Source organism: Solanum stenotomum, unplaced genomic scaffold, assembly GCF_019186545.1.
Source record: "Solanum stenotomum isolate F172 unplaced genomic scaffold, ASM1918654v1 scaffold23673, whole genome shotgun sequence".
NCBI classification, from domain to species: Eukaryota; Viridiplantae; Streptophyta; class Magnoliopsida; order Solanales; family Solanaceae; genus Solanum; species Solanum stenotomum.
This window is the reverse complement of record NW_026027624.1, coordinates 293,523-319,871: the sequence shown is the minus strand read 5'-3', so window position 1 is coordinate 319,871 and position 26,349 is coordinate 293,523. Positions and strand designations below refer to the sequence as shown.

Sequence of the window (26,349 nt, the reverse complement as noted above, 5' to 3'; positions counted from 1 at the left end):
CTAAACTTGATATTATTAACCTGAACAAAAGTTAGTTGAACTGCAATGAACTAGAATGCATGTCATAATCCAACTCATTCAAAATTTTAATTATTTTATAATTTTTTTAGTACTTTATGAAATTATTATTTTTTAATTATTACCACTATGTACAACATACCAAATAAAAACATCTTTTTGAAAAGATTTTGATAAAATTTCTCATGAAATCAATTGGTGCTAGATTTGAACCCAAACTTTGATAATAAATGGACGGTTCAACAATCAACACAAACATGGACAAAGTTGGATAGGTTATGATAATATCGTCACCTCTAGGTTTGAAAAGGATAGAATATACACCACACATTACCCCTACCTTTGTGAGGTAGTAGAGGTTATTTCTGATACACCCTCGACTCGGAATTTGCAATCATCAAATTACCTAAACTGAAATAAACACATTCAAGAAAATGGCATGAGGATGAAATTCCTCTTGTACATCTCATTGAACATTTGATTTCAAATCCAATTATCAGATATCTATAGTCTTTACAACATGATTTGGCCTTTTTAACTTAAAGCCAATAGCGTTTTGAGAATGTTTTGGGTTGCAATGGCCGTGTTTTGTATCTTGACTTATATATTGCTTCAACTCTAATGGAAATGTAAGTACCATCCAATGCACCAAGACAACCCTATTAAGAAAAATTCAACTCTAAATATATACTAAAGGACTATTAAAAATAAAAACACTTTCGCCATAATATTTCATGTTTGTTTGTAGTAAATCAAATGTTAGATTATTGTAATTTAACTACCTTAAACCATTTTCATAGATCATCGGTATCATCTTCGAGCGCCGGATTAGGTTTGACAAGTAACACTGGAGTTAGTTTAAGAATAGTTCTTAGACATTCATTAAAGGATCGAATTACATTGCACCCCGATCTAATATAATTAACTTTGACAGACCTGTTCTTCTCGTGATGAGCCAAAATATTTAAGAACATTGCTAACTTTTTAGTACTCAACATATTTTTACTGAATAAGAACATTTAGATGAGATAATATTTCAGAAATTCTAGCACTCACACAATATCGAATGACCCGCCTAAATCTAGATTGTTTTCTTAATAACATGCTTAAAGAACTTTACGCACAATACCTTTTGATCTAAAAATACCTTCACTTTTGTTTTTGGCTAAAAAATACTCCTCCTCCACCTTTTGGTCTAAAAACACCCTAATCCAAATTGAATTGAATTCTTTTTACTAGTTAGCTAATTCTTTTATTTGTTTTAATGATAATATTTTATTTATTCAAATTCTTAATATTAGTTCATCCAAAATATTTAAATTATTTAAGTCTAACTATATTTAAAACTAAATAAAAAATTGTTATGTTGTCAATATTTTAGTAACAGGGAAAAAAGGAAAAAGACAAAATCTGACTAATTATATACGTAGCTAATATTTAGAATTTTAGATATGATTAGTAACCGTAAATAAGAAACAAAAACAAACTTATTTTTTTTCAAAATTTCGTGATGGGTGTCCTTATTTTGGATCACTGATTCTTCTAAATAGAGAAAAGGGAGGTTTTTTTTTTTTTAATTTAATTATTATTATTATTATTATTATTATTATTATTATTATTATTATTTTGGGTTAGTGACAACGGTAAATAAGACATAAAAAAAGGGGGTCGTTTTTTTGGTAAAAACTTAAATATACAATTTAAGCACCTAAATAACCTCTATATAACAATAGTTTGACTTTACACCAACATAGCAATAGAATCTTTACAAAATAAAAATAAATTAAAAAAAAGGGTAAAAAAAGAAGAAGCAACGCATCATTCAATATTAAATAAGATATTAATTCCTTAATTTACTCCAATTCAATTACCTTCCACAAATATTCATTACTTAATATTTCTATCTCATATCTCAAAACAACTTATTGTAACCAAAAATAAAGTCTTTATCTCATGTTTAAGGTCGTTTCAATGGTTGAAAGCAAGAACGTGTCCATTTTAATTCAGCACGACAAATATGAGATATCACCGGTATGTATCATTTTTTTAAAATTACTTCTGATTTATTTTTGTAAGATTATATAGTTTGGTTTTTCAAAAAAAAAAAACAAATGTTTCAGTGGCTGAAAAATCTCCTTTTAAGGCTTTTTTGTTGTGGTTAATCATGAAAATTTTATTATTTGTAAATTGATTTTGATGAATCATTCATGGCACTAATGTTATTTGTATAATTGTTAAAACGAACATTTCGTATTATTTGTAGATTATGATATTATGAATTATAGGATTGCAAATATAATCAAAACCAAGATTAACACCTAATATAACTCGAATTCTATAAATTTATCACTGTTTAATGACAATATTAATATGGAAATCAATGTTAACTAGTAATGTACTCACTTTTTAATTAATTTGGTTATCCAAAGTAATTTGATAAAATTCTTGGTAAGATCATGGTGTAATATTGGTTTAAAATATGTATTATTTATCATATTAAATTATACACCATAATGTACACCATTCAAGTACACTATAATTAATGTGTAAATTTTAAAAAATAGATATTATATGATGGTATTATGCATTTAGTTGATTGTTTAATTAAATTTATTATATAAATAAATTAGTTACTTTCGGTTAGTTTGTGGTGTAAATGTTTGGTGTATATCATACATATATATTAGATTGAAATGTACACCAAATTGTCACCATAATGTACACCTTAATCATATAATCATGGTGTTATGCATCGTTGGATTGTAACATATAATCATGTTCAACTTTATCAATCTTCATAAATCAATGTTATATATATAGTTGGTTATAAGTTGGTGTTCGAATTTCATTATAAGAATAATGAAGTGGACACCAATTTTTAACCATATTATACACCATTTCGTATATAACTTTTTTTTGGTGATGTAAAAAAAATATGATTGTGTATTTCAAATTTGATTGTTATAACGGTTGTTTAGTAGGTTCTTTATTNATTCAAAATTTTAATTATTTTATAATTTTTTGAGTACTTTATGAAATTATTATTTTTAATTATTACGATTATGTACAACATACCAAATAAAAACATCTTTTTGAAAAGATTTTGATAAAATTTCTCATGAAATCAATTGGTGCTAGATTTCAATCTAAACTTTGATAATAAATGGACAGTTCAATAATCAACACAAACATGGACGAGTTGGACGGATTATGATAATATCGTCATCTCTAGGTTTGAGAAGGATAGAATATACACCACACATTACCCCTACCTTTGTGAGGTAGTAGAGGTTATTTCTGATACACCCTCGACTCGGAATTCGCACTAATGAAATTACCTAAACTGAAATAAACACATTCAAGAAAATACATTCAAGAATTTGGCATGAGGATGAAATTCCTCTTGTACATCTCATTGAACATTTGATTTCAAATCAAATTATCAGATATCTATAGTCTTTACAACATGATTTGGCCTTTTTAACTTAAAGCTTTAAAAACAGTCATTCTGAGAAACATCACATTACTGTGAGAACTCACCCCAGCCAAGTAGCGTTTTGAGAATGTTTTGTATCTTGACTTATATATTGCTTCAACTCTAATGGAAATGTAAGTACCATCCAATGCACCAAAACAACCTTATTAAGATAAATTCAACTCTAAATATATACTAAAGGACTATTAAAAATAAAAACACTTTCACCATAATATTTCAAGTTTGTTTATAGTAATTAAATCAAATGTTAGATTATTGTAATTTAACTACCTTAAACCATTTCCATCAATCATCGGAATCATCTTCGAGCACCGGATTAAGTTTGACAAGTAATTCTGGAGTTAGTTTAAGAATAGTTCTTAGACATTCATTAAAGGATCGAATTACATTGCACCCCGATCTAATATAATCAACTTTGACAGACCTGTTCTTCTCGTGATGAGCCAAAATATTTAAGAACATTGCTAACTTTTCAGTACTCAACATATTTTTACTGAATAAGAACATTTAGATGAGATAATATTTTAGAAATTCTAGCACTCACACAATATCGAATGACCCACCTAAATCTGGATTGTTTTCTTAATAACATGCTTAAAGAACTTTACACACAATACCTTTTGATCTAAAAATACCTTCACTTTTGTTTTTGGCTAAAAAATACTCCTCGTTCACCTTTTGGTCTAAAAACACCCTAATCCAAATTGAATTGAATTCTTTTTACTAATTAGCTAATTCTTTTATTTGTTTTAATGATAATATTTTATTTATTCAAATTCTTAATATTAGTTCATCCAAAATATTTAAGTTATTTAAGTCTAACTATATTTAAAAATAAATAAATAATTGTTATGTTGTCAATATTTTTAGTAACAGGGAATAAAGGAAAAAGACAAAATCTGACTAATTATATACGTAGCTAATATTTAGAATTTTAGATATGATTAGTAACCGTAAATAAGAAACAAAAAAAAACTTATTTTTTTTCAAAATTTCGTGATGGTTGTCCTTATTTTGGATCACTGATTCTTCTAAATAGAGAAAAGGGAGTTTTTTTTATATTATTATTATTATTATTATTATTATTATTATTATTATTATTATTATTATTATTATTATTATTATTATTATTATTATTTTGGGTCAGTGACAACGGTAAATAAGACATAAAAAAAGGGGGTCGTTTTTTTGGTCATATTTTGTCGTTTTTTTACTCCTTTTACTAAAATATTTGATAACGTAAGTATTTTTTTTTAAATTTTAAATATAATTAGACTTGATAAGTTTTTAATATTTTGAGATGAGTTAATATTAAGAATTTGAATAAATAAAAAATTATCTTTCAAAACAATTAATCAGTCAAAGAATTTAATTCAATTGAATTTGGGTTGAGAGTATTTTTAGACCAAAAGGTGAAAGGAGGAGTATTTTTGAACCAAAAGCAAAAATAGAGGGTACTTTTAGATCAAAAAATAGATGGAGGGTATTTTTGAACCTTACCCTTTTCCGTTCAATTTAAACCCTAGGGTAGGATCGGGACTTTCTTCAAACACAAGCAAAAAAAAAATTTCAAAAATTTCTAGTCTCCCAAAAGCAAAACTCTGGTAGACATGCCGTTGACACGGAAAGAAAAAGTTGTATGGTTTCTGGCTGCTTTACTTTTTCACGGCATTGTGGCATTTTGCATTTTCAAGCGTCATGGATTCTGTAATACTATTTCTGGATGGGGGTTAGGGATAATAATCTTCCATTTATCAGTATTTTATGTCCCTATTATGAAGATAAACGTTGGTCGACCCATCGTTCTCCCAAATTTTGTCAGAGCTATGCAAGCAGTAGGATGGTTGGGTACTGCATTATATTTCGCAATTCTTTTCGGCCTGTTAACCTTTTTTTGCTGGCTTATGCTGTTGAGGCCGGTTGCGAGCGATTTGGGGATACATTATGCCTCATCTACTCTACCGATGACTATGAGTATTAGAGATTATGGTTTAAACCATGTTACGACATGGGCTTTGGGGTTTGTGTGTGTTGTGCTTGTTGTTATACGTCTCGTGGCAGGAATGGTTGCGGTGCCAGTGCTTCCGCAGCCTGCGGTTGAGGAGCTGCCTGAGATTGAGGAGGCGCCTCGGAGATTGATCCGCCTGCGATGGAGAGGCCTGATGTTGTTGTTCTAGCTCAATTAAACCTCCATCAGGTTAGCCATCCACTGATAATCTGTTGTACTGCATTGTTGCTGAACTATTTCCCATAGCTAGAAGCATTAATTAGTGCAATAGTTGCCTTGTTTGTTAATCTGTGAAGATGATGCAAGACTAGGGATGGGTTTTTTTTTTTTTTTAGGACAAGGGAAACCTGCAGCCGCTACCCTTTGGGTGCACACAGGGTAAAACCCCGCTCCTATGCAATAACTCGCAAACCACATAGGAGAGGTAACCCGCACTAGGCAAGCCTGGTGCGACGAGCTCGACCCAGAAGGCAAACCCCTTGCTTTCGCTGGCAAGGGATTTCGAACTTGAGACCTCCAACATGGAAGTTCCAACCTCAAACCACTGGTTATTGTGCATCTGCAGTTTGAACAAGACACCTAAACAAGTATGCCTCAGACAAAATTTAAACAAGTGAACCAACTATAATCAGTTAGAGAATCCGTTACCACTTGCCAAACCAAATGTCAGACAATGAGATGGTAAAAATGAAGCCAGATCAAAGAAAGGACAGAACCAAGCACTAAGGTTTAATCATGAATGGATCTTTTAAGAGGGAAATTTGAGTAAAGAAAACTAACAAATTGATAAAGACTCCCTTGGGTTCATTTTATATGTTTTTAGTCCTAATCTAATATAACTAACTTAGTTTGAAAAGGTTAGTACCAAAAGGTTAAAGAATGACCTTGACGTCCGGAAAACTAGTAACCTAAACTAGTGTGGTGCTAGGACTAGTAGTGTGGTTTCGAGGTGACGTTTAAGGGCTTAACCTTGAAAAGGTAATAATATATATAAGTATGCTTAACTAGGTGTTTAAGGAGTCCAAGGCCAAGGAGGAGTGCCAAGCAAAGGGTTAAATTCTTGAAGGAGATCGTGAAGGCTATAAGTAATGGCTTTCAAGGTGATGGGTATGATTGTATTGAATCATTGATTCACTTGTAGTGAAGATGATTACTTGATTATATATTGTGGAGTTGAGTTATGGTTTCCTCTTCCCTATAACCCTAAGTATGATCAAGTATGCTATGATATGGTTATGCATGTTAAGTTATGAACATGAATGTTGTAAGATGATTATGCATGTGCTATTATGTTGAGTTGGAGGTAATTCTCATTAACACTGTATGACTATGATGTGAAAGATGAATTCTTACATGATGTTGGCTCTATGATGAAAGGCCATTCTCATCTTGAAACCTTTGAGCTATATGATATATGAGGGATTAAGTCCCTAAGGTATTCTTTATGAACCAATGCTTAAGTAAAGACACATGATTACCTAAAAAGGGAATTTGAGCTTAGCACCGAGTGGATATGCAAGTGAGATGGGTTCCTTCACAAAGGAAGGGAGGTCCCCACTATTATGTCTCGTGAGATGGAAACCCACACGTTAGTAAGTATAAGATTTCTAGTAGCAATCTCCATATCCCGTAATTATGCGTCCTCATAGGACTCTTAGCTAGTGGATCCACCTAGACTCTATCATGAATGTATGCCCTACCTTGGCAAGTTAGACACTCTTTTTTCGGTGTGGGAGGTAGACACTGGATTCCATATAGCTCACATGGTCTATGTCAGTTATGGCAAAGTTTCCCGAATGCTTAAAATGTGAATGAAGATAAGAACATGAATTCTAACTAGGCTTCTTGAGGGATACTACTTAGTGTAGGTGATAGTATGGGATGTTACCTATGCATGGCACAAGTGGGTCTTAAGAGGGGTTCTAGTGTGAGTTCTTTATGCATGGTTGCTTATGAATGATGTTATGATTGGTTTACTTATTATGATGAATAATGAAGTATGTGACTATTCTTATGACTTCTTGATGGTTTACTTAGTATATATGGGGGTATGGGACTTCATATGCACATTGCACAAGTGAGCTTGAAAGGGGGTTGTGAGTGATGTCTTATGATGTAATGTTAAATGAACTAAAGCATGTAAGATATGAACTATGGTTTTTTATAATGTTACTTATGATCATGAATGTCTCTTTATCTTATGGTATGGATTGATTGTGTATTCCTTGAATGTGCATTATGGCTTTTAACTTGAAATAACATGTTTTCAACTAAAGGTCCCTTTGCGTATTCGTTAATGGTTTTAATTGCATGGTTTCCATACTTAGTACATATTGATTGTACTAACCCATATTTCTTCTATTTTTTCTACTAAGTGTAGGTTCGGGCTAGTAGGTCATTGTTGAAGAGAAGAAAGGCTTGGATTACTTTCTCCAAGGCCATTTGGTAGGTCCTCAAGTTCCGAGGATACCATGACACTTTATGTTTTCTTTCTATCTTGTAATAGACTATTATTGTACTTCGTATTTTGATACATTCGATTGTAAAGGGTTAAGGTCCCTAATTTGAGATTCTTATGTTGAACCTAGATGGAAAATGAGACAAGTCTAGATACTCTATTTTCGTATATGAAAGAGTTTGACATTGATTGTTAAAGTTTTAAATTTTCCGCATTATTCAATGTCTTATGTAAGGATTATATGCTAAGGGCTTGTATAAGACCCCTTCGGGGTCGAGTACGCCGTGTTACAACTAGGGGGTGCTTTCGGATCGTGAAACTTAGGGTGGATAGAAATGTCTTTCACATTTTAGCCACTTTAGCCAAGAATATTGGAGGGTTGAGTGACAGTAAATATATGTCGAGTACTGAAAAGTTAGCAATGTTCTTAAATATTTTTTGGCTCATCACGAGAAGAACAGGTCTATCAAAGTTGATTATATTAGATCGGGGTGGAGTGTAAGTCGAGCCTTTAATGAATGTCTAAGAGCTATTCTTAAACTACCTCCAGTGTTACTTGTTAAACCTAATCCAGTGCTCGAAGATGATACTGATGATCGATGGAAATGGTTGAAGGTAGGTAAATTACAATAATCTAACATTTGATTTACCACAAACAAACTTGAAATATTATGGTGAAAGTATTTTTATTTTTAATAGTCCTTTAGTATTTAGAGTTGAATTTATCTTATAGGGTTGTCTTGGTTCATTGGATGGTACTTGCATTTCCGAATTTGCTATTTGCGCCTACCACATATATGACAAGGTACAAATTAGCAAAGATCTAGACAATGAATCTCAAGGGAGATTACTCACACAGAAATTGCACATCCAAGTTGATGACTCTGATTGCAAGGTAATGGAGACTAATGTGAGACATGTAAATGGATAAAAGTTGTATGGCAGGGGATAGCTCAATGGACATTTTACGCATCGCTTACGTTGTAGTTAGTTTTCTTGTTTGTTGGAGGCCTAGTTTCTGATATCAGAAATGGGTGCTCTTTATTTGTATTGGTATTTTGTGGTAATGGTAATATTTTACATTGATTACCAAAAAAAAGAAAAGCAGTTTGAGATAAGAGTTTGACAAATCTTGTATTTAATGACAAGTTCATTTGACCTAGTGCACCTAACTGATCGAATAAATTAATTCATTTTTGAATATGAATATTTATTTTGGGTAATATTCAAAGTACCATTTTTCTAGGGGAATTTTCGCATATAGCCATTCAAAAATAACTTAATTATGTTCAATAACTATAATTTGTTAATTATGAATTGTGGCTCCATGTTAGAGGGAGGAGAGAGGGCAGAAAGTGGAGAGATGTGAATTGTATATGTATATCTGTCAAATAATTGTATATATGTAACTAGTATACATATATGTTTGTATATCTGACGAGCGAGATTGGGAGAGGGAGGAGAGAGACGAGCGAGACAGGGCAGAGAGTGGAGAGACAAATTGTATATGTATATCTGTCAGATTATTGTATATATTTGTATATCTGGCGAGCGAGATTGGGAGAGGGAGGAGAGAGACGAGCGAGACAAGGCAAAGAGTGGAGAGAGACGAATTGTATATGTATATCTATAAGATAATTGTATATATGTATACCTATACATTCAAAAATTTAATTATTTCATAATTTTTTAGTACTTTATGAAATTATTGTTTTTAATTATTACGACTATGTACAACATACCAAATAACATCTTTTTGATAAAATTTCTCATGAAATCAATTGGTGCTAGATTTCAATCTAAACTTTGATAATAAATGGACAGTTCAAAAATCAACACAAACATGGACGAGTTGGACAGGTTATGATTATATCATCACCTCTAGGTTTGATAAGGATATAATATACGTCACACATTACCCCTACCTCACACGTAGTAGAGGTTATTTTTGACACACCCTCAACTCGGAATTTGCACGAATCAAATTACTAAACTGAAATAAACACATTCATTCAAGAATTTGGCATGAGGATGAAATTCCTCTTGTACATCTCATTGAACATTTGATTTCAAATCCAATTATCAGATATCTAGTTTTTACAACATGATTTGGCCTTTTTAACTTAAAGCTGTGAACTACAAAATTGGCAGAGTGATCTATAGTTATCGAAGTTCGTCATAGTCGTTTACATGAGCATAGAGAATCTATACCCGAGTTCGAATCCTCTGAGAGAATAGATAAAGAATCACTCTTTTCCTTGAAGTTTTTTCTTCTGTTTTCGTCGTTGTTCACGCAAACCTGTGAAAAGGAAACAGGACAGTGATAAAAAGAATTGAGGTTGGACGATAAAAAGGAAACAGAAGATGTTGATGATAGTAATCAGAGAGCGGTGAGGAGAATACATTTTTTGGTTTCTTTCCTCTTTCTCCTTAACTCGGTTATATCTCTCCGCTTTTCAGCCATATCCTTCAGATTCAACTTAGTCTGCAAGTGTAAAAGGTGCATAGTAGGCAGAGTTTAAGACCGAAAGTAGCATTTTAACGATTGTATTGTTGAGATAGTACATATATAAAGGACTACTTCAATATTACCTCTGGACCAGCACTCCTAAGTGCCTGGAGGGGCTCGACGCAATCCTGACCAATGACAATCATTTTCTTCCTTATATCTCCGGAATTATTTGGGTTTTTCTGCCTAGCTAATTCCTCCAGCTGGTTCTGAAGGAGAGGTGAAACACCAGCCTGAAAAGAAAAATCAAATCACATGAAGAGATGCGTGTGTCCTAAATTAGTGTCATCAAACCCCCCAAAGAAAACGATTATGTTATTCATTACTTGAACCACACAGCTTAGAAAGAAATAATATAGCTATATAAGGAAGGATGGATTTGGGAGAAAAAGCAGTCATTCCGAGAAACATCACATTACTGCAAGAACTCACCCCAGCCAAGTAGCGTTTTGAGAATGTTTTGGGTTGCAATGGCCGTGAAAGAAGACTTTTTAGTTCCTGCAGTTTAAAAAACAAGTTAAATATTTTCAGTGTACATAAGAGTCTTAAGACCCTATGTGGTCCGACGCTTTCTGGACCCTGCACGTAGTAGGAGCTTAGTGCACCTGGCTGCCCTCTTTTTAGATATTAATATCAGAAATTTCATAATCAGAATGACCTCTTGTAGATTGGTTAGTTGAGCAGACGTGGCTTTCTTTCGCTTATGATTGTTCACTCTTTCCTCCTCACTATCATTATCTTCCAAATCTAGTTCCATTAATTCAGCACTTCGCTCAAGCCAATTTTTCTTGGCCTTGTCCTGAAAAAAAAAGGAAACTAACATTGAACCAAATGTATCAACGTGACCACAAGTTACAAGCGGCAAACAGAGAAAACAATATTCTGGAACTTTAAGATCAGTGGATACACAGAAAACAGTTTGCTAAATAGGTTATTTTCCTTTAAATTGTGAATACCACCCTTCAAATAGGACGAACTAGTATTGGCCGATCCCCAACTAGCTTGATGAAGCATAGTGGTGGATGTTGCTTAAAGCCCACACCTTCTGAAACCCGAAACCCAAGGGCAGGGCCCATCGGTGGCCATTTCCTACTTTGCTCCCTAGGTGACACGAAATCCCAACTATAAGGAGGTGGAGGGTCCTTACCAGTTACCACTAAGCTATTCCTCATTTTGGGTTAACGCACATAAGTTGGTAAACAATTTTTGTAAGGAAACCAATAAGCGAGAAGTTTCCAAACTACTTCCAGCAGATTCTTTCTTTACTAAAGGAATGAACAATTAAGAGATCTTTTATACCTAACTTATACGATACAAATCCCAAAAGAAAGAAAAAATATTTCACTAAACACTAGCAAAAAAATCCTTCTTTTTAAGCTCTTTATGGAATTTAAAGCAGAATGGAATAAGATTTCTAAAAGGAAAACTACTTATTGTATCATAACCATGTTAATTTGTCCCAAAAGAAAAGATAAACGAGGTAGAAGTTTTCAACTAATTGTGTTAGATTCTTCTTAGCAAAACAAAAATCATCGTATCTTTTCACTATTTTGTATCCACGAAAGGAAAAAACATTTACATATCTTTATCCCTTCAATGATAATTCAAAACAGTATGCAGCATGCTTCCTTAAAAAGAAATTACTAATTGTCTAGTAATCAAGTTGGTATGCCCAAAAATATAAGAAGGAATTCAGTGTACAATGAAGTGATGCTAATAAGAAGTATATGGAAAACAAGATGAAATTTTTCACTTGTCAAAAGCTACATTTTCTGATTCAGCAGACTATAGTGAAGAACAGTAGCTGCTTAAGAACAAAAGAGGCTTCTGAAGTGTTAAGTAAATGGCATTATCAAGAAAAATGCATTACAATCATCAGACTTATGTTGGTCACACAGACTCATAACCATGACATAGGAAGAAGCATTTTAACACTCTTGAGATACATAGGACCAGAATCACCTGAGAGTCCTTTCGCGAAATCTTGTCTATTTGACATGCAAGGGATAATCGCTTCATAACTTCAGGCATGTATGACATTTCTAAAGGAAACCGCTGGAAGTTATCCTGGAAATAACAACAGTATCCATTAGTGCAAAAAAAAAAAGTATTAACGGGTGTCAACCAAGTTAAGCATACAGCTACAATTAACCAACCGAGAAAGATAGAAGCAAGAAACTTTAAAAGCATCAGGAAAAGAGAAGCCAGAAGCAGTCTCTGCTTAGAGAAAAATAATGTCACTGCTTCATCTAATAAATTTTGTATATAGAATATAGAACGAAATAATCACAAAAGTTAAAAATCTAAAAGGAAGTACTCATATGCTAAAAAATCTATATGTATTGAGTCAACTTCCAAACTGAATGGTTTCCTCCCTTGCGCTCATTTACAGAGGATATGTATCCATCTAATGAGTATTTGCTCCTTCCAGTGGCTATTCGAAGATTACCTTTGAAAATGACTTGCATAAAGCAGCAAACTTTGAGGTATCATTTGGTGTGATTAGAGCAATGCTACACCCATCAGAATGAGCCCTGGCAGTTCTTCCACTTCTATGAACGTAAACCTGCACAACAATTTTCATAGATTGAAATTGTGAACGTGGTAACAAGCTACCAATAAGAAGGCACATTACAAACTTACTTCAGCTGAATGAGGTAGCTGATAGTGAATGACAGTTCGAACACCAGGAATATCCAAACCTCTGGCTGCAACATCTGTAGCAATGAGTATACCATGCTCATGTCCCCGAAACCGGTCAATTGCCTGCATTGAACAAAATGGCTAAGAAGAGAAGGCAACAGAACATAAAGCATGTGCAGTAGTTCCATGTTTGTCCGTAGGAAAAGCACATTGATGCGACAATTGGACAAGATGGAACAAAATGACATCTTCTCTCTTCTCAATTAGAGAATGAAACAATCTCATAGCAAGTGGATAAAATGTCAAGACTGTAGTCATAGAAATCCTAACTAGTGACTTTTGGCTTATAGCCATAAGTTATAAGCTCATCTAAACAGGCTCTAAATAATTCGGGAACAGATCATTGGTGTACCAATCAAGAGGCACTAGACTCAACATCTCCTTTTCTCCGCGAAAGAATTACCATACAATTTGAAAGTAAAGAAAATGGAGCATAACCTAATATGGAAAAGAAATCATAAAAGTGACCTTAAGTCGAGCTCTCTGCTGCATCTGGGCATGAAGTGTCCAGACATTGACGCCAAGGATGCGCAAGAGGGAGGAAATATGGCGTAAAGCTGCAATGGACGTACAGAAAACAATTGTCCGACCTTGTCCATGAACACTCAAAATGTAATACAAATACCCATCTTTATCTTCTTCCCTGCAGCTGCGACCCAACAATGGAATGATCGATTCCACACCAGGTTAGCATGCATGGTGAAAACAAGTACATATTTACAGCAGCAGAAATATGTGTGAACCTTCAGTTTAATATAAAACTATAGCAATTTAAAGGAAAGGGTATCTCAGACGAAATATATACAAAATTTGCAAACTCTGGGCAAAGAATAAACTTCACCAGCACATAAGCACAAAATTAATTGGAAACATGTATATAGAAAGATGAGGTGATGTTAGGCCAATGGCGGTAAATTTGGCAAAAATCATTTTCAAAAGAAAAAACAAGAAATACCAACTTACTCTATAAACGACTCCTCGAGCTTGTTGGCTAGAATTGATGCATTAGTCAGATCAATGATTGCCGCATCTGCCCTCATTCCTGCTCTCTCAGACAGAGTTTCTATTGAATTCAACTCATCGTTTGCTTTTGATTTTTGTGATCCGCGCTTTAGCTTCTTCCTGAAATCGGCAGACAAAGCAATGGTTGCAGAAAACACAAATGTTTGCCTTTTCTTTCTTTGGACACTGGAAACTGTTTCACAATTTTGTGATTTCTGAGAATCGTCATCAGTTGATTTACTAGCCATGGGAAGCATGTCAACTATAGACTGCAACTCGTGGAAATGGCCATTTTCTATCATCCGATCGGCCTCATCCAGCACAAAAAATGACAGTGAGTGCAACTGCAGAAGCAAAAAAGAAATTAATATCATCCGCTCTATAGAACGGATAGAAACATGGGAATGCATGTTTCAACCTACTATAACAAATGTGGAATAACTGAAAAGGACCATTCAGATTATCAGGTGTCATGAGAAGCAACAACCAATAATTGATGGACAGTTAGTCTTAAGCACCACAATCCCTAGTTTGAAGTTATTCACACTTGAGTAGTAATTATTAAGCAAACCAGGTAACAGACACCCCCAGTGAACAATCTTACTAGGACTCACATTCTACGTTAGAGTAAACCTTCAACCAGTTGAAACAGAGGATTTTGAGGGGTACACTAACATAAATAATTTTCTAACATGAAAAGAACAGGTCATACAAAATCTATTTCATAGATTAAGAGGCAGAATCAACTCTCTATCCTTTGCCTGCTTAGCCAAAAGATCATTCTCTTTTTTCCTTTAGGCTGGAAGAAGGGAGACATATGAAGAGTCGCCTTGTGAAACAAGCCTTTCACGTGTCATAAATTGCCACTAACCTCCACGAGATGAGTATCACCACCAGACATAAGCTCCCAAAGCCTCCCCGGAGTTCCGACAACAATTTCAGGCCTTGTTTTCAAAAGTCTTTCTTGTTTTTCACTTGACATTCCACCAACAATAGGGACAACCCTAAAATTGGAATGTCTTGCTGCTTCCTTCAGATGATCAGTGACCTGGAGAGAAGAAATTATTAGAAATTTAAAAAGAAAAAAAAGGATGGGCAAGAAACTGCAAATGAGAAGCCCCTCACAATGTGCAATCAAAAGAGTTGCAGTAAACTAACCCAGCACCCCAGCCAAGTCTAAAGATATAGATAGCACTGGCCGGGCAAAAATATTGAATAACAAAAGGAAAATCCAACTACGTTAACAAGAACTGCAATGAAAATAAAACATGACGCCCACATTCCATTCTGGAGGACTTAAACAGGACAGTAGCAGCAAATAGGAACATGCAAACTTGACATAATAAACCATAAGTTAAGCATATATTCTCTTCCTTTTTTTCTGTTTTTTCCCCTAGTGTTGGTTGGATAAGGGGGACTACAGGAAATAATATCCTGAACTTGATGCACCACAGAGTAAGCCTCAGCATCAATACATTTTTGTTTCTGTGACATTATCACCTTCATCTTGATCGAAAGAGATTCCTGGGTGATTACTTTCTTTTTAAAGAAAAAACAAAATACAAAATTCCTGGGTGATTACGTGGCAATGCTTGCCGCCAACAGAGTGAAACCCAGAAGGAAAAACTTGCCAAGCCATTGTTTTTCAACTACTATACATATTTTGAACAAGCATTTGGGGCAAGAGACATGCATACATACATTTAATTTTTTTTTATGAAGCGAATATATATATATAGACAAATGCATATATTCCATTACAGGTGTTTTGGTATAAGTAAAAACTTCTTGACAGAACCTCATACTACTTTGTTTCGAACAAAACCTAAATGAATGTCAAGATATCAGCTTATTATTTTGAATTAATAAAGGAAAACAGTTGTAATATGAGAATTATCACCTGAAGGGCAAGCTCTCTTGTGGGAGTAATAATTAGAGCGCGGAGGAGACCTGCCGAGGCAACTTTTTCATCCAATTCTCCATTTTCTGGAAGCTGCCTTTCGGCCTTTTCTTGCTCCTCAAGCAGACGTTGAAGAATGGGCAGACCAAATGCCAGTGTTTTCCCTGAACCTGTCTCTGCAGCACCCACAACATCCTGGCACACAAACCAACCAGCATAAATATGTATATGACACCATCTCCAGTGAAATACCTTGATTTTTACCACATAACCAACCTTTCCTTGGTGAGCACCTGCAGGAATGCATGCTTTCTGTATTGGTGTAGGTTCTTTGAACTTAAGCGCGTATATCGATTTCATGAGCAGTGGATGAAGTCTCAGTTCATTCCATGCATAATATTCAGTTTCATCTACTGAATCTTGTTCTTGATCATCATTTCCATCAGTGACTGTTCGAGTCAGATTTCAAAACAAGAATTAATACCAAATCATAAGAGAAGTCTTCAATGTGAGATCATGTTGCAATGATAAAACCAATGGACGAGGTCCTAGTCAGTCGTTCAGAAAGAGTAATTAAGGACTATATCGACTGCAACATTAACTCACACCAGTTTCTTTTCCAATAAAAATTAATCGGTCTACTCCAAATTTGTGCAAGTTAACATTCCCCATATATAAAAACAGTTAAATGGAAGTAGGTCAAAAGCTTTCTAGTGAGCACCACTCGCAGCAATAGAATATTTAGAAGAGCTTGTAGGAATAGCAAGTATAGGAAAGTATGCCTACTGTTTTTCTTTTTTCTTTTATATTTATAACAATTAGAAACCTGATGAATGGCCAATAAATTTAGAGAAAGAATCACATATCCTTCTGGTCTAACTCTTTGCATTTACCTTGCATTCTTCCAACATTCAAGCAGAGGTAAAATTTCTATTTTATTACTGGAACTGAATTCAACTGACACAATATATATCACTTACAAAGCCATTTCAAGAACCCAAAACACAGAGCATAGCTTAGTGAAACAATAGGTCAAGATATTGATGCATTGACATCCAGAAAAATACCTAACTAACAATAAAATTATTGAAAGATTCGCCAATGTGATTAAAGGTTATTATGCATTGACACTGAACTTGAAGTTGACTTACTGATACCAGAATTTCAGAAATTATGAAAATATCCAGAGACTCAATGAAAGAACAAGTTAGCATTATACCAAACTTAAAAATTGAGAAGCCTTTACAAAAAGGAAAATATCAGATTTTAATGCAACACTAACCAGCTGGTGACTCTTCATTTCCTTCAGCTTCATTTACAGCATCTTTATTGATCTTATCTTTCTTTTTCTTCTTCTTCTTTTTCTTCTTTTGTTTCGTTTCCTTTCCCACCTCCTCAATCTCCTCTTTGCTCTCACCCTTAGCTTCACCATTCAATTCCTCATTTTTGGTATCTACTTTCTGTTTCTTTGGTTTTGTCTTCCCCTTTTCTTCACTTCCCCCAGTTGATTTGGCAATACCCAAATTGTACTCTGATTCATCGATCTCTTCAAGACATAAAAAACCTACACTCAAAACACCCAAACCTGTGTCAGTCCTTGGAACCCAAAATTATTTGTGCTCAACAAACACATAAGTTTTAACTAACAACAGGGGAAAATCAACAGAACACAAGAAAGCTTAACGACTAACGCAAAAATACCCAGAGTTTAAGAAAGCTTACAAACCAAACAGCTATTGTTACGTTAAGGTTTGTTATCTCCTAGAATGTCCAATTTCTTAAATTCGCAACATAACCACTCGAAAAAAGTTCTTATTTAAAAGATAATTTCCAACAGATATAAGGCTAAAAAAACATGGATCTTTTATCTGCCAAGAGAATACAACAGCAATGACAACAACAATAATAACTACACCTCAACCCCAAGCTAGCTGGCGTTGGCATATGAATCCTCAATATCATAAATGTTCTGTTTGGGTCCATAATATAGGCTAAATATTCTATCTTTCCCGAAAAGTAAGATTTTTTATTTGACACCAAGAGTAAACATACTGAAAATTTCAACTGTGAGCTTTCTCTAAACTCTCTAAAATTTCACCAGATCCTAAAAGAAGTTAATGTTAAAGGGGAGAAACAAAGTGGCTTCCTTCGAACTCCTTGAATCCAATTTGAACTAAATTATTTATCTTCCCCAAGAGACAGTAAGCTAAAAATCCAATCTTTATATTGTTGCTAAAACTTCAACTTCATACAATAACAATCTCTATCCAATTGTGGGGTTTCTCAAAAACTATCGGAAAAGAACAAAACAGCTGATTAAATGCAAAAGGGCAGAAAAATAAACCTCCGTCAAGCTCGTTGAAGCCAATCTGATCTAAATTATTTATCTTCCCCAAGAGACAATAAGCTAAAATTTCAATCTTTATACACTCTCAATCCCTCTCCAATTATGGGGTTACTCAAAACTATCAGAAAAGAACAATACAACTGATTCAATGCAAAAGGGCAGAAAAATAAACCTCCTTAGAGCTCATTGAAGCCAATCTGGTCTAAATTATTCATCTTCCCCAAGAGACAATAAACTAAAAATCCAATCTTTATACAATAACAATCCCTATCCAATCATGGGGTTACTCAAAAACTATCAGAGAAGAACAATACAGCTGATTCAATGCAAAAGGGCAGAAAAATAAACCTCCTTATAGCTCCTTGAATCCAATTTGAACTAAATTACTTATCTTCCCCAAGAGACAATAAACTAAAAATTCAATCTTTATACAGTAACAATCCCTATCCAATCATGGGGTTACTCAAAAACCATCAGAAAGTAACAATACAGCTGATTCAATGCATAAAGACAGGAAAAAAAGAAACCTCCTTCAAGCTCGTTGGAGCCAATAAGGAAGGAGAAATCATCATCTTTCTCTGTAAGTGTTGGGTTCCAATTAAGTGAGTTGATTCGCTCAAATTCCACTGATTCAACTCTGCTTCGTTTCTTTGTCTTCTTTGGTCTCTTCTTATCTGAAATTTGAGAAGCCATAGATAGCTACAGAGAGCTCAAAATTTCTCTTACAAAAAGGAGAAACAGGGTTTAACGACAAGCATTTAGGGCTTTACTCTTTTCGATTTGTATTTCTTTTGGTAAATTACAAATACATCCACTCTAGTTTTTGATTGTTACACATACGTCTCCTTTAGTTTTCGGGATGTGAAAAGAAAGTTGACATAATATATCAACGTGTCATTTAATTTAGTCTCGATACACATTCATGTTAACTAACTTTAGAAATGAACAAGCAAACACTTGAACTTATATAGAATCGAATATTTATTTAATTTATACAAGTTAAAATGTATATTTGTGTAGACCTAATGTTGATGGACATATCCATTAACTTCAAACAAATTTAATTAATATATTTATATACTAGGCCAAAGAAAAAAATTGTTACACCTTTAAATTTTACTAGAAAAAAAAATAACAACCCACCTTGGTATTCACTAAAAAAATGATAAAATAATCATAGATTTATAATTATCATCAAAGTATATGCTGATTTAAACACTTTTAGTCTTTTAAATTGGCCTTATTCACAAATTTAACAAATTCTTTCTACTATATTCGATAAGAAATGTGAAAAAAGAATTTCTAATATTTTTAATCTATTTTTTTGGTGTCTAATATATTTCCCTTTTTAATAAAACAAATTGGTGACATGAAAAAAGAGAAATTAGAAGGTAAAACTAGAAGTGCAAACAAAATAAATCAACCAACTAAACTATTAATTTTTTATTTTTTTTAGTCTAAAATACAATTTTTACATGTAATTTTTAGAATTTAACAAATTTTCCTAATATTTTGATTAAATCTTCTTTTTCACAATTTTCATCAAATTTAAGATACAAAATTTGCTACTCAATATTTGAGGAAGATCATAAATGTTTAGCTTTTAACAAACAAAGGATCAAAACCCACTTCTAAACCAGCAAGAGTTATGATAAGTACTTATTCATTCTTAATCAGAGATTTTAGGTTCGAATTTCTCTGAGTACGAAGTCGTCTTTGTGAGGAAGCGCTTTACTCCAAGTGGAATTTCTCGACCCATTTAATTGGACTTCAATATAAATAGTTGAATACCAAACACCGATGAAAAAAAAACCCTACTTGCAAACATAAACTACCATTTTTTATCATTTTCTCTTTTATTCACCAAAAATCATAAAAAAAAACATTCATTTGCATCAGTTTTAAAAACAATCTCTAAAAAAAATTAGAGATAAAATTATGTATAGTAAGTCCTTATGATCGAATACTCTTCGAACCCTATACATAGCAAGAGCTTTATTGCGTTGTGTCTTGTCTTCTTCTCCAAAACAAACCAAATCTTAAAAAAATCCCTTTTTTTTCACTTCCCACTGATCAGTGCCACTTGTTTTCTTTCCTAATCACACAGCCCATTAAAACCTCTCTCCATTATCTGCACAATAAATAAATGCAGCTTCTTCTTTCCAAAGCTTCCCTTTTTTTCAATTCAAGAACTATTTTTTCTTCTTCAACAACAATGGCTGCATCTACTTCAATTTCTCTTTCTTCAAAACCCCGTTTAAAGGGTATTGTATTTGACATGGACGGAACCCTAACGGTCCCCGTTATTGATTTTCAGGCCATGTACAGGGCTGTTCTGGGTCATGATGAGTACCTTGCTGTTAAATCCAAGAGCCCTTCTGGCATTGATATTTTGCACCACATTGAAAGTTGGAGCCCTGATAAGCAACGTAGGGCGTATGAGGTTATTGCTGATTATGAAAAACAGGGTCTTGATCGACTCCAGATTATGCCTGGTGAGGTTTTTTCTGTTTGTAGCTTTAATGTTTGGGGGTAAAGATTGAGTCTTTTTTTAGTTTGTGGGTGTTTTTGACATTTTGAGTTTGGTTGCAGGTGCTGCTGAACTTTGTAGTTTTCTTGATTCTAGGAATATTAGGTAAGACCGACTTATGAGATGTAGTTTTTTGTCATTAGTTCTTAGTCAACTACAGAGTTTGGTAGCTAAAGCACTTCTAAAGGTTATTTTGAGCATCTCTATTATTTGTTATGTTTTCTTTACTTTTATATTTTGAACTGCTTTGATATTGGTTACTTGAGTTGAGGGTCTTTTGGAAGCAGTCTCTCTACCTCCTTGAGGTAGGGTGCACTCTATCCTCCTCAGACCTCACATGTGGGATTACACTGAGTATGTTGTTGTTGGACTCGAATAGATCCGAAAGATATGGAGGATTCATATAGCTGAACCCAAGTACTTAATTCATTTGCTCTTTCGTTTTCATGTATAGGAGGTAGTGGTACATAGTTGGGGAATGGAAAGGGAGAGTTGGGGTGAGAATTAAGCTTGTACCTTAAAGATGGAAACGGAGCTCCCACTTATTTATGATGTAATGTTCCTTGTGAGCTATGTGAACTTTTCTCTTTATTCAGTTCCACGGTAACCAGTTTGAGCATTTTCCTACATCAAAGTAGTTATGTTTCCTCTCTCTCTCTCTCTTGACTCTGCCATCTGTTTTGTCCATGCCATGGCCTAAGGTTTAATGTGCCTAATCTTTCTTTCTCAATCCTTAACTTTGCTTATTCTTTGAAAAGTTTCCGTCTTGAGGTGTGGTTGAGAGTTAAAATGCTTCATGAGACTGCTTGAGGACGCAAGGTATGCAGATTGGCCAGTTCTTTTTAAACCAAGAAATCCAGTGTTTCCAAATCCCAACAACGACTGGATAGATCATGGACCTGCTCCTCTACCCATTTCCACTCAAATATGAGACCTCGTTCACTAATCAGGATGTACGGTTACTACACATTCCTCATTGTACTACCTTTGCTAGTGAAGCAAAGTCCTGATATACAAATTGGCCAAATTTTTTTTCCATTTTTTTGAGTATTTACTACATCATAATTTCCCAAGCAGTTTCTTGGCCTTTCTCTCACGCGTAAAACTTTTCTTTTTTTCAATTTGTTGGTCTTTTAGACTTCTGTTATGTACCGTCTTATGATGCATCACTTGCTGTCTTCCTTTTTTTGACTGTCATGAGATTGTAGCCAAATTATATTCAAATTGGCGTTGGAAGACTTATCAAGTTTAATTTTCTTGTGACAGAATGGTTTTTCTTTTGGGATACGTAAGTTGTGAGAAAATGCTATGCTCGTGAGATTTTTAAATCTGCTTTTATCTGTCAAAGGCATCTTACATTATTTTATGCCCTTCCACCTTCACTCACATTAGATTATGCCCTTCTTTGTTGATGGATTCCCTTGGACCACACATTTGATTTGATGAGAGAAATTACATATTCAAGTTAAGCTTCAGAAGCTGGATTATCATATCTTTGATAAATTAGATAGAAGGAAATAGCTCGCGTTTCTGTGTTAGCGCCTTAGCGTTTCTGGATAGATTTGATGTATGCTTCCCTCCTATTGAAAAGTACCTATATTGACTCAAATGTACTAGAAGAAGGAGATGTTATTTCACAGTTTAGATGTTTCTGGCTCTTCGGAAGAGAATAATTTAATTGTTTTGTGAATTCTATTTCAGAAGGGGATTAATCACTAGAAATGTCAAAGATGCAGTTGACTTGTTTCACGAACGCTTTAATGTAAGTTTCTTTCCTTTTTCAGTTAAATATATAACACAATTGTTTTGGCATGAGTTATATGTTGACATTGTATGCTGAAGTTAGAGAGCAAAGGTAACTGGACTTTCCAGAAGAAAAAAAAAGAAGACATTGCTAGTTCCTTCTATTTAGGGATGAAACAAGAATCATCACTGCATAGTAGAAGAAAGAGAAAGAATTTATCTTCTTTTATACGCAGTAGTTTCTTTAGTTTGAAGTAAAACAACTAGGAAAACAGACTGGATATTCCAGCTTAAATTTTTCTTCTTCATTCATTACCAGTCAGGCAGTCAGAGGATCATGAACTGGTACGGTTGTGATGACCTAGGATATTTGTGCAGATGGTGTGGTGGAGAATCTGTATGTTCTTATAGTCAAATAGAGAAGGGAAGCTCATCTAGAGGATGTATGGTTTCCGTCACAATTATGATGGCATGCTCAATTCATTTCTTTACAGGATCTGCCTTGTGGCTGAACAAAGTTTTAAAAGATTATCTAAGACACTCTTTGTAATATAATGTGGAATTTTATGTAGCTGAAACATGTAACACGGAGAGGGAGAAAAGGTGGACAATACCCTCTTTTCTGTTCTGTTAGCAAAATTAAGGGAACGATAAGATTAAATCTGTAAATGACATTCAAAAGAAAAATAAGAGACATTTTTCATGAAAAAAAGCATGCAAACCTAGTAAATAACGGTGAAGTTGCAGTGATTTCATTTTCTCATCAAAAGTGAGAAAACTGAAAAGAACCCTGAAAGTTGAAATTGACTTCTTGATCTTGTATCTACTAGGGTCCCACTGTAGGTAGCTCACAAGTTATAAACCAATGCAAAATTGTTTTGAATAGTCGTAAGGAACAATCACTATTTACTCCGCGGCTCTTAAATCCATTTTGTGCTTGCTTTTTAGTGGTTTTGCAACCACAAAATTTTCTAGGATGCTCATGCATTTCTTTTGGGATAACACCTCTTTTCAGCATTTAGGTAGCAGGCACCAGCCATGTACTTTCTATGATATTGGTATAGTTGGTTGATTCAACTGAGCTTGATTTGGTTGGTCAAGCTCAACTTCAGTCTGAGTGTCTAATTACTGTGCCATGTAAAATCCTGACAAATAATAGGAAGCACTGGGCACCAGTTATCAGTGCCAGTATGCATGTTCTCAAAGAAGGGTCCACTCATGAGTGATATTGTAGAGGAGTTGGCGTTCTGGATAAGTTGTGCAGACACTGGGAATTTTGGAAAGAAGACACCTTAGGTGCAAAAGATGCACTGATTGAAAGGTAAAAGAAAGGAAATGGTACTGAAACAGGACGGCCCTGCAATTCATAGTCTTTAATACTTCAATAAATTTGTCCCCCCTATTATTTGTGTGGTATTTTTATTCATCTTTTTAATATTCAGTAGTAGGGCCCCCATGGCTTGGGCTAGTGGTATGAATGCAATATGATGTGTGGGTATGTGCACGTCACAAGTTTGAATCTTTCCCCATACAAAAGCTCGGTATTTAAATGGAGAAGGGTAGAGAGGTTGGCCCATTATCCACCGAGTTTCAATCTGTGTGCCACTGGCCTTCGAGGATTTCTTGGTTATAAAAAGAATCAGAAGAATGGAAAAAGAACAAGCCTCCCGATCTTTTCTGTTTTCCATCTGCGCGGACAATATCTGTGGATATTGTGTCTCATTATTGGGAAATTTATAATGGTGTTTGGATTGGGAAACAGTTTAGGGAGAATTAGTCTTTGGTAGGTTTCCAGAGAATAGTTTAGGCAGAATCTGAAGTGAACATATCTGAGAGGAGGAAATCTAAAATGCATAGTTGTGTCTGAGTCAAAGAATGAGTGAACAAACTTCCCTTTTCCATCCTATTATTTAGTATCTTTCAGAATGAAAGAATAAAAGGTCATTTGCTTTAATTTTCTGGCCCCTTAGAAACTCGAATTCTAACTTCTAGAAAAAAGAAAAAAAGGGAAGCTTGAAATCTGAGTGGATTCTCGAGGTGTTTATGGAAGCTTGATGTCTGAGTGGAGTCTCCAAGTGTTCCACTATGGTTAATCTCCCGAGAAAAGAAATCTCTCCATGTCTGCTATAATATATCTTTCACCTCAGCTCATGCTATATGTTTAGTTCCATGGTCTTTATTACGTATACTATATAAAGCTTTAAGTTTAGAATCTCTTTTTGATACAGGTGAAATTTTCTCCTGCACTGAGCAGGGAGTATCGTCCTTACAAACCAGATCCAGCTCCATTGCTGCACATTTGTTCAACTTGGGAAGTTCAATCTAATGAAGTAATGATGATTGGGGACAGCCTTAAAGATGATGTGAGTTTCCTCTCATGCTGAATGTTCTTCTCTTTCACGTCTGCTCTTTGCAATAGGTGACTCGATGCATCTCCATGAAAGATGTGTCATTTTCCTTCACTTAGCTTGACTAAGTTCTTAGCTAATTCAAATAGGTACTAATTGACTTGACATTAATTTGTGCTTGGTATATGATACTCGAAGCAATTTTCATGCTTGATCGTTAGCAGTTCTTAGCGTACAAGCTTTGGCTACCACCTCTAAGTAGTTACTTTTATGATTTCTTTAGCCTTGTGAAATATTTTTTTCGTTCATGCTTGTCAGTCGTCATGCCATTTAGAAAGTCATGGTAAAATACTAAAATATGTGTAGGGACTTGTAATGAATATTTGGGGGTTTGATATACAGGTTGCTTGTGGCAAACAAGCTGGAGCTTTTACTTGCTTGCTCGACGAAACAGGAAGGTATGATGCTCCAGAATATGCAAACGTCCAACACAAACCAGACTATAAGGTGTCTTCTCTTGTTGAGGTTCAGTCACTTCTAGAAAGAGATTTTGAGCTGACATCTTGATATTTGCAAATCTTTGGAACCCCCCTGGCCTGGCTGAGCAACGAGACATGGTTTACCCTCGTAAGCCCTCCACGCAGCATTCCTGCATGCATGTTTCTTTTGGTTTCTGTAAGATTATAGTAATTAGATTGCAGCTTTGCTCAAGTGAGGGGGGGGATCTTTGAGATGGTCTCAAGTCAATTCATTTTTCAAGCCAAAAATTGGGAATATGAGTTTTTGTTCACTCTTGGTGGTGAAATTGGTGATTTACAGAGAATTTTATCGATTAGCCTGGTTCGTTGGGGGTGACATAGACCATGAATGTGTTTTCGAATGTAGTGTTCTTGTCATCTCTTTGCTCGTAATGGAAGCTCTACCACAACTCTTCCACGCCATCACTCTATTCTTCAAACTCCGGCAATTTATTTCATATTTGCTAAGACTTCTTAGGAATAATTGTACTTGTTAAAGCAAAGATTTTCAGAAATGGGACCAAACTGGTCTGAGAGTTTTTTCTTTTCTTTTTTAGAACCCCGGGCAACTCACAACCTCTGCCACATCCTCTGTCGTTGGATTAATCACAAGTAACAAATGTAACTTTTCTATTTTTCATTTTTTGAATTCCTATTCTATCCCATCAATTAACATAAGATCAAAATGCATAGTTCATTGGTGAAAGAACTTTAGCAAGTGTGCTAAATGCTCCTCTTTTTCTCATGAAGTCATGATAAATAGTAAGGA

General features: G+C 34.4%; 2 protein-coding genes across 2 annotated transcripts; one reads left to right on the top strand and one right to left on the bottom strand.

The window, feature by feature from the left end:
- Positions 1 to 10,095: 10,095 nt before the first annotated feature.
- On the bottom strand, positions 10,096 to 19,184 carry LOC125851264 (DEAD-box ATP-dependent RNA helicase 13). Its single transcript, XM_049531049.1, has 15 exons — positions 18,969 to 19,184; positions 17,377 to 17,658; positions 16,371 to 16,543; positions 16,095 to 16,289; positions 15,066 to 15,242; positions 14,156 to 14,538; positions 13,661 to 13,841; positions 13,133 to 13,255; positions 12,939 to 13,055; positions 12,452 to 12,556; positions 11,148 to 11,288; positions 10,922 to 10,987; positions 10,573 to 10,722; positions 10,384 to 10,465; positions 10,096 to 10,279 (listed from the first exon to the last, which is right to left on the bottom strand). The coding sequence occupies exons 1-15, from the start codon at positions 19,132 to 19,134 to the stop codon at positions 10,227 to 10,229; spliced, it is 2,394 nt and encodes a 797-aa protein (XP_049387006.1). The 5' UTR covers positions 19,135 to 19,184; the 3' UTR covers positions 10,096 to 10,226.
- A 1,224-nt stretch (positions 19,185 to 20,408) lies between these two features.
- Positions 20,409 to 26,185, top strand: LOC125851289 (haloacid dehalogenase-like hydrolase domain-containing protein At2g33255). The gene is made up of 5 exons (XM_049531075.1): positions 20,409 to 20,936; positions 21,034 to 21,076; positions 22,673 to 22,733; positions 24,943 to 25,077; positions 25,465 to 26,185. The coding sequence occupies exons 1-5, from the start codon at positions 20,588 to 20,590 to the stop codon at positions 25,627 to 25,629; spliced, it is 753 nt and encodes a 250-aa protein (XP_049387032.1). The 5' UTR covers positions 20,409 to 20,587; the 3' UTR covers positions 25,630 to 26,185.
- The last annotated feature ends 164 nt before the right edge of the window (positions 26,186 to 26,349 follow it).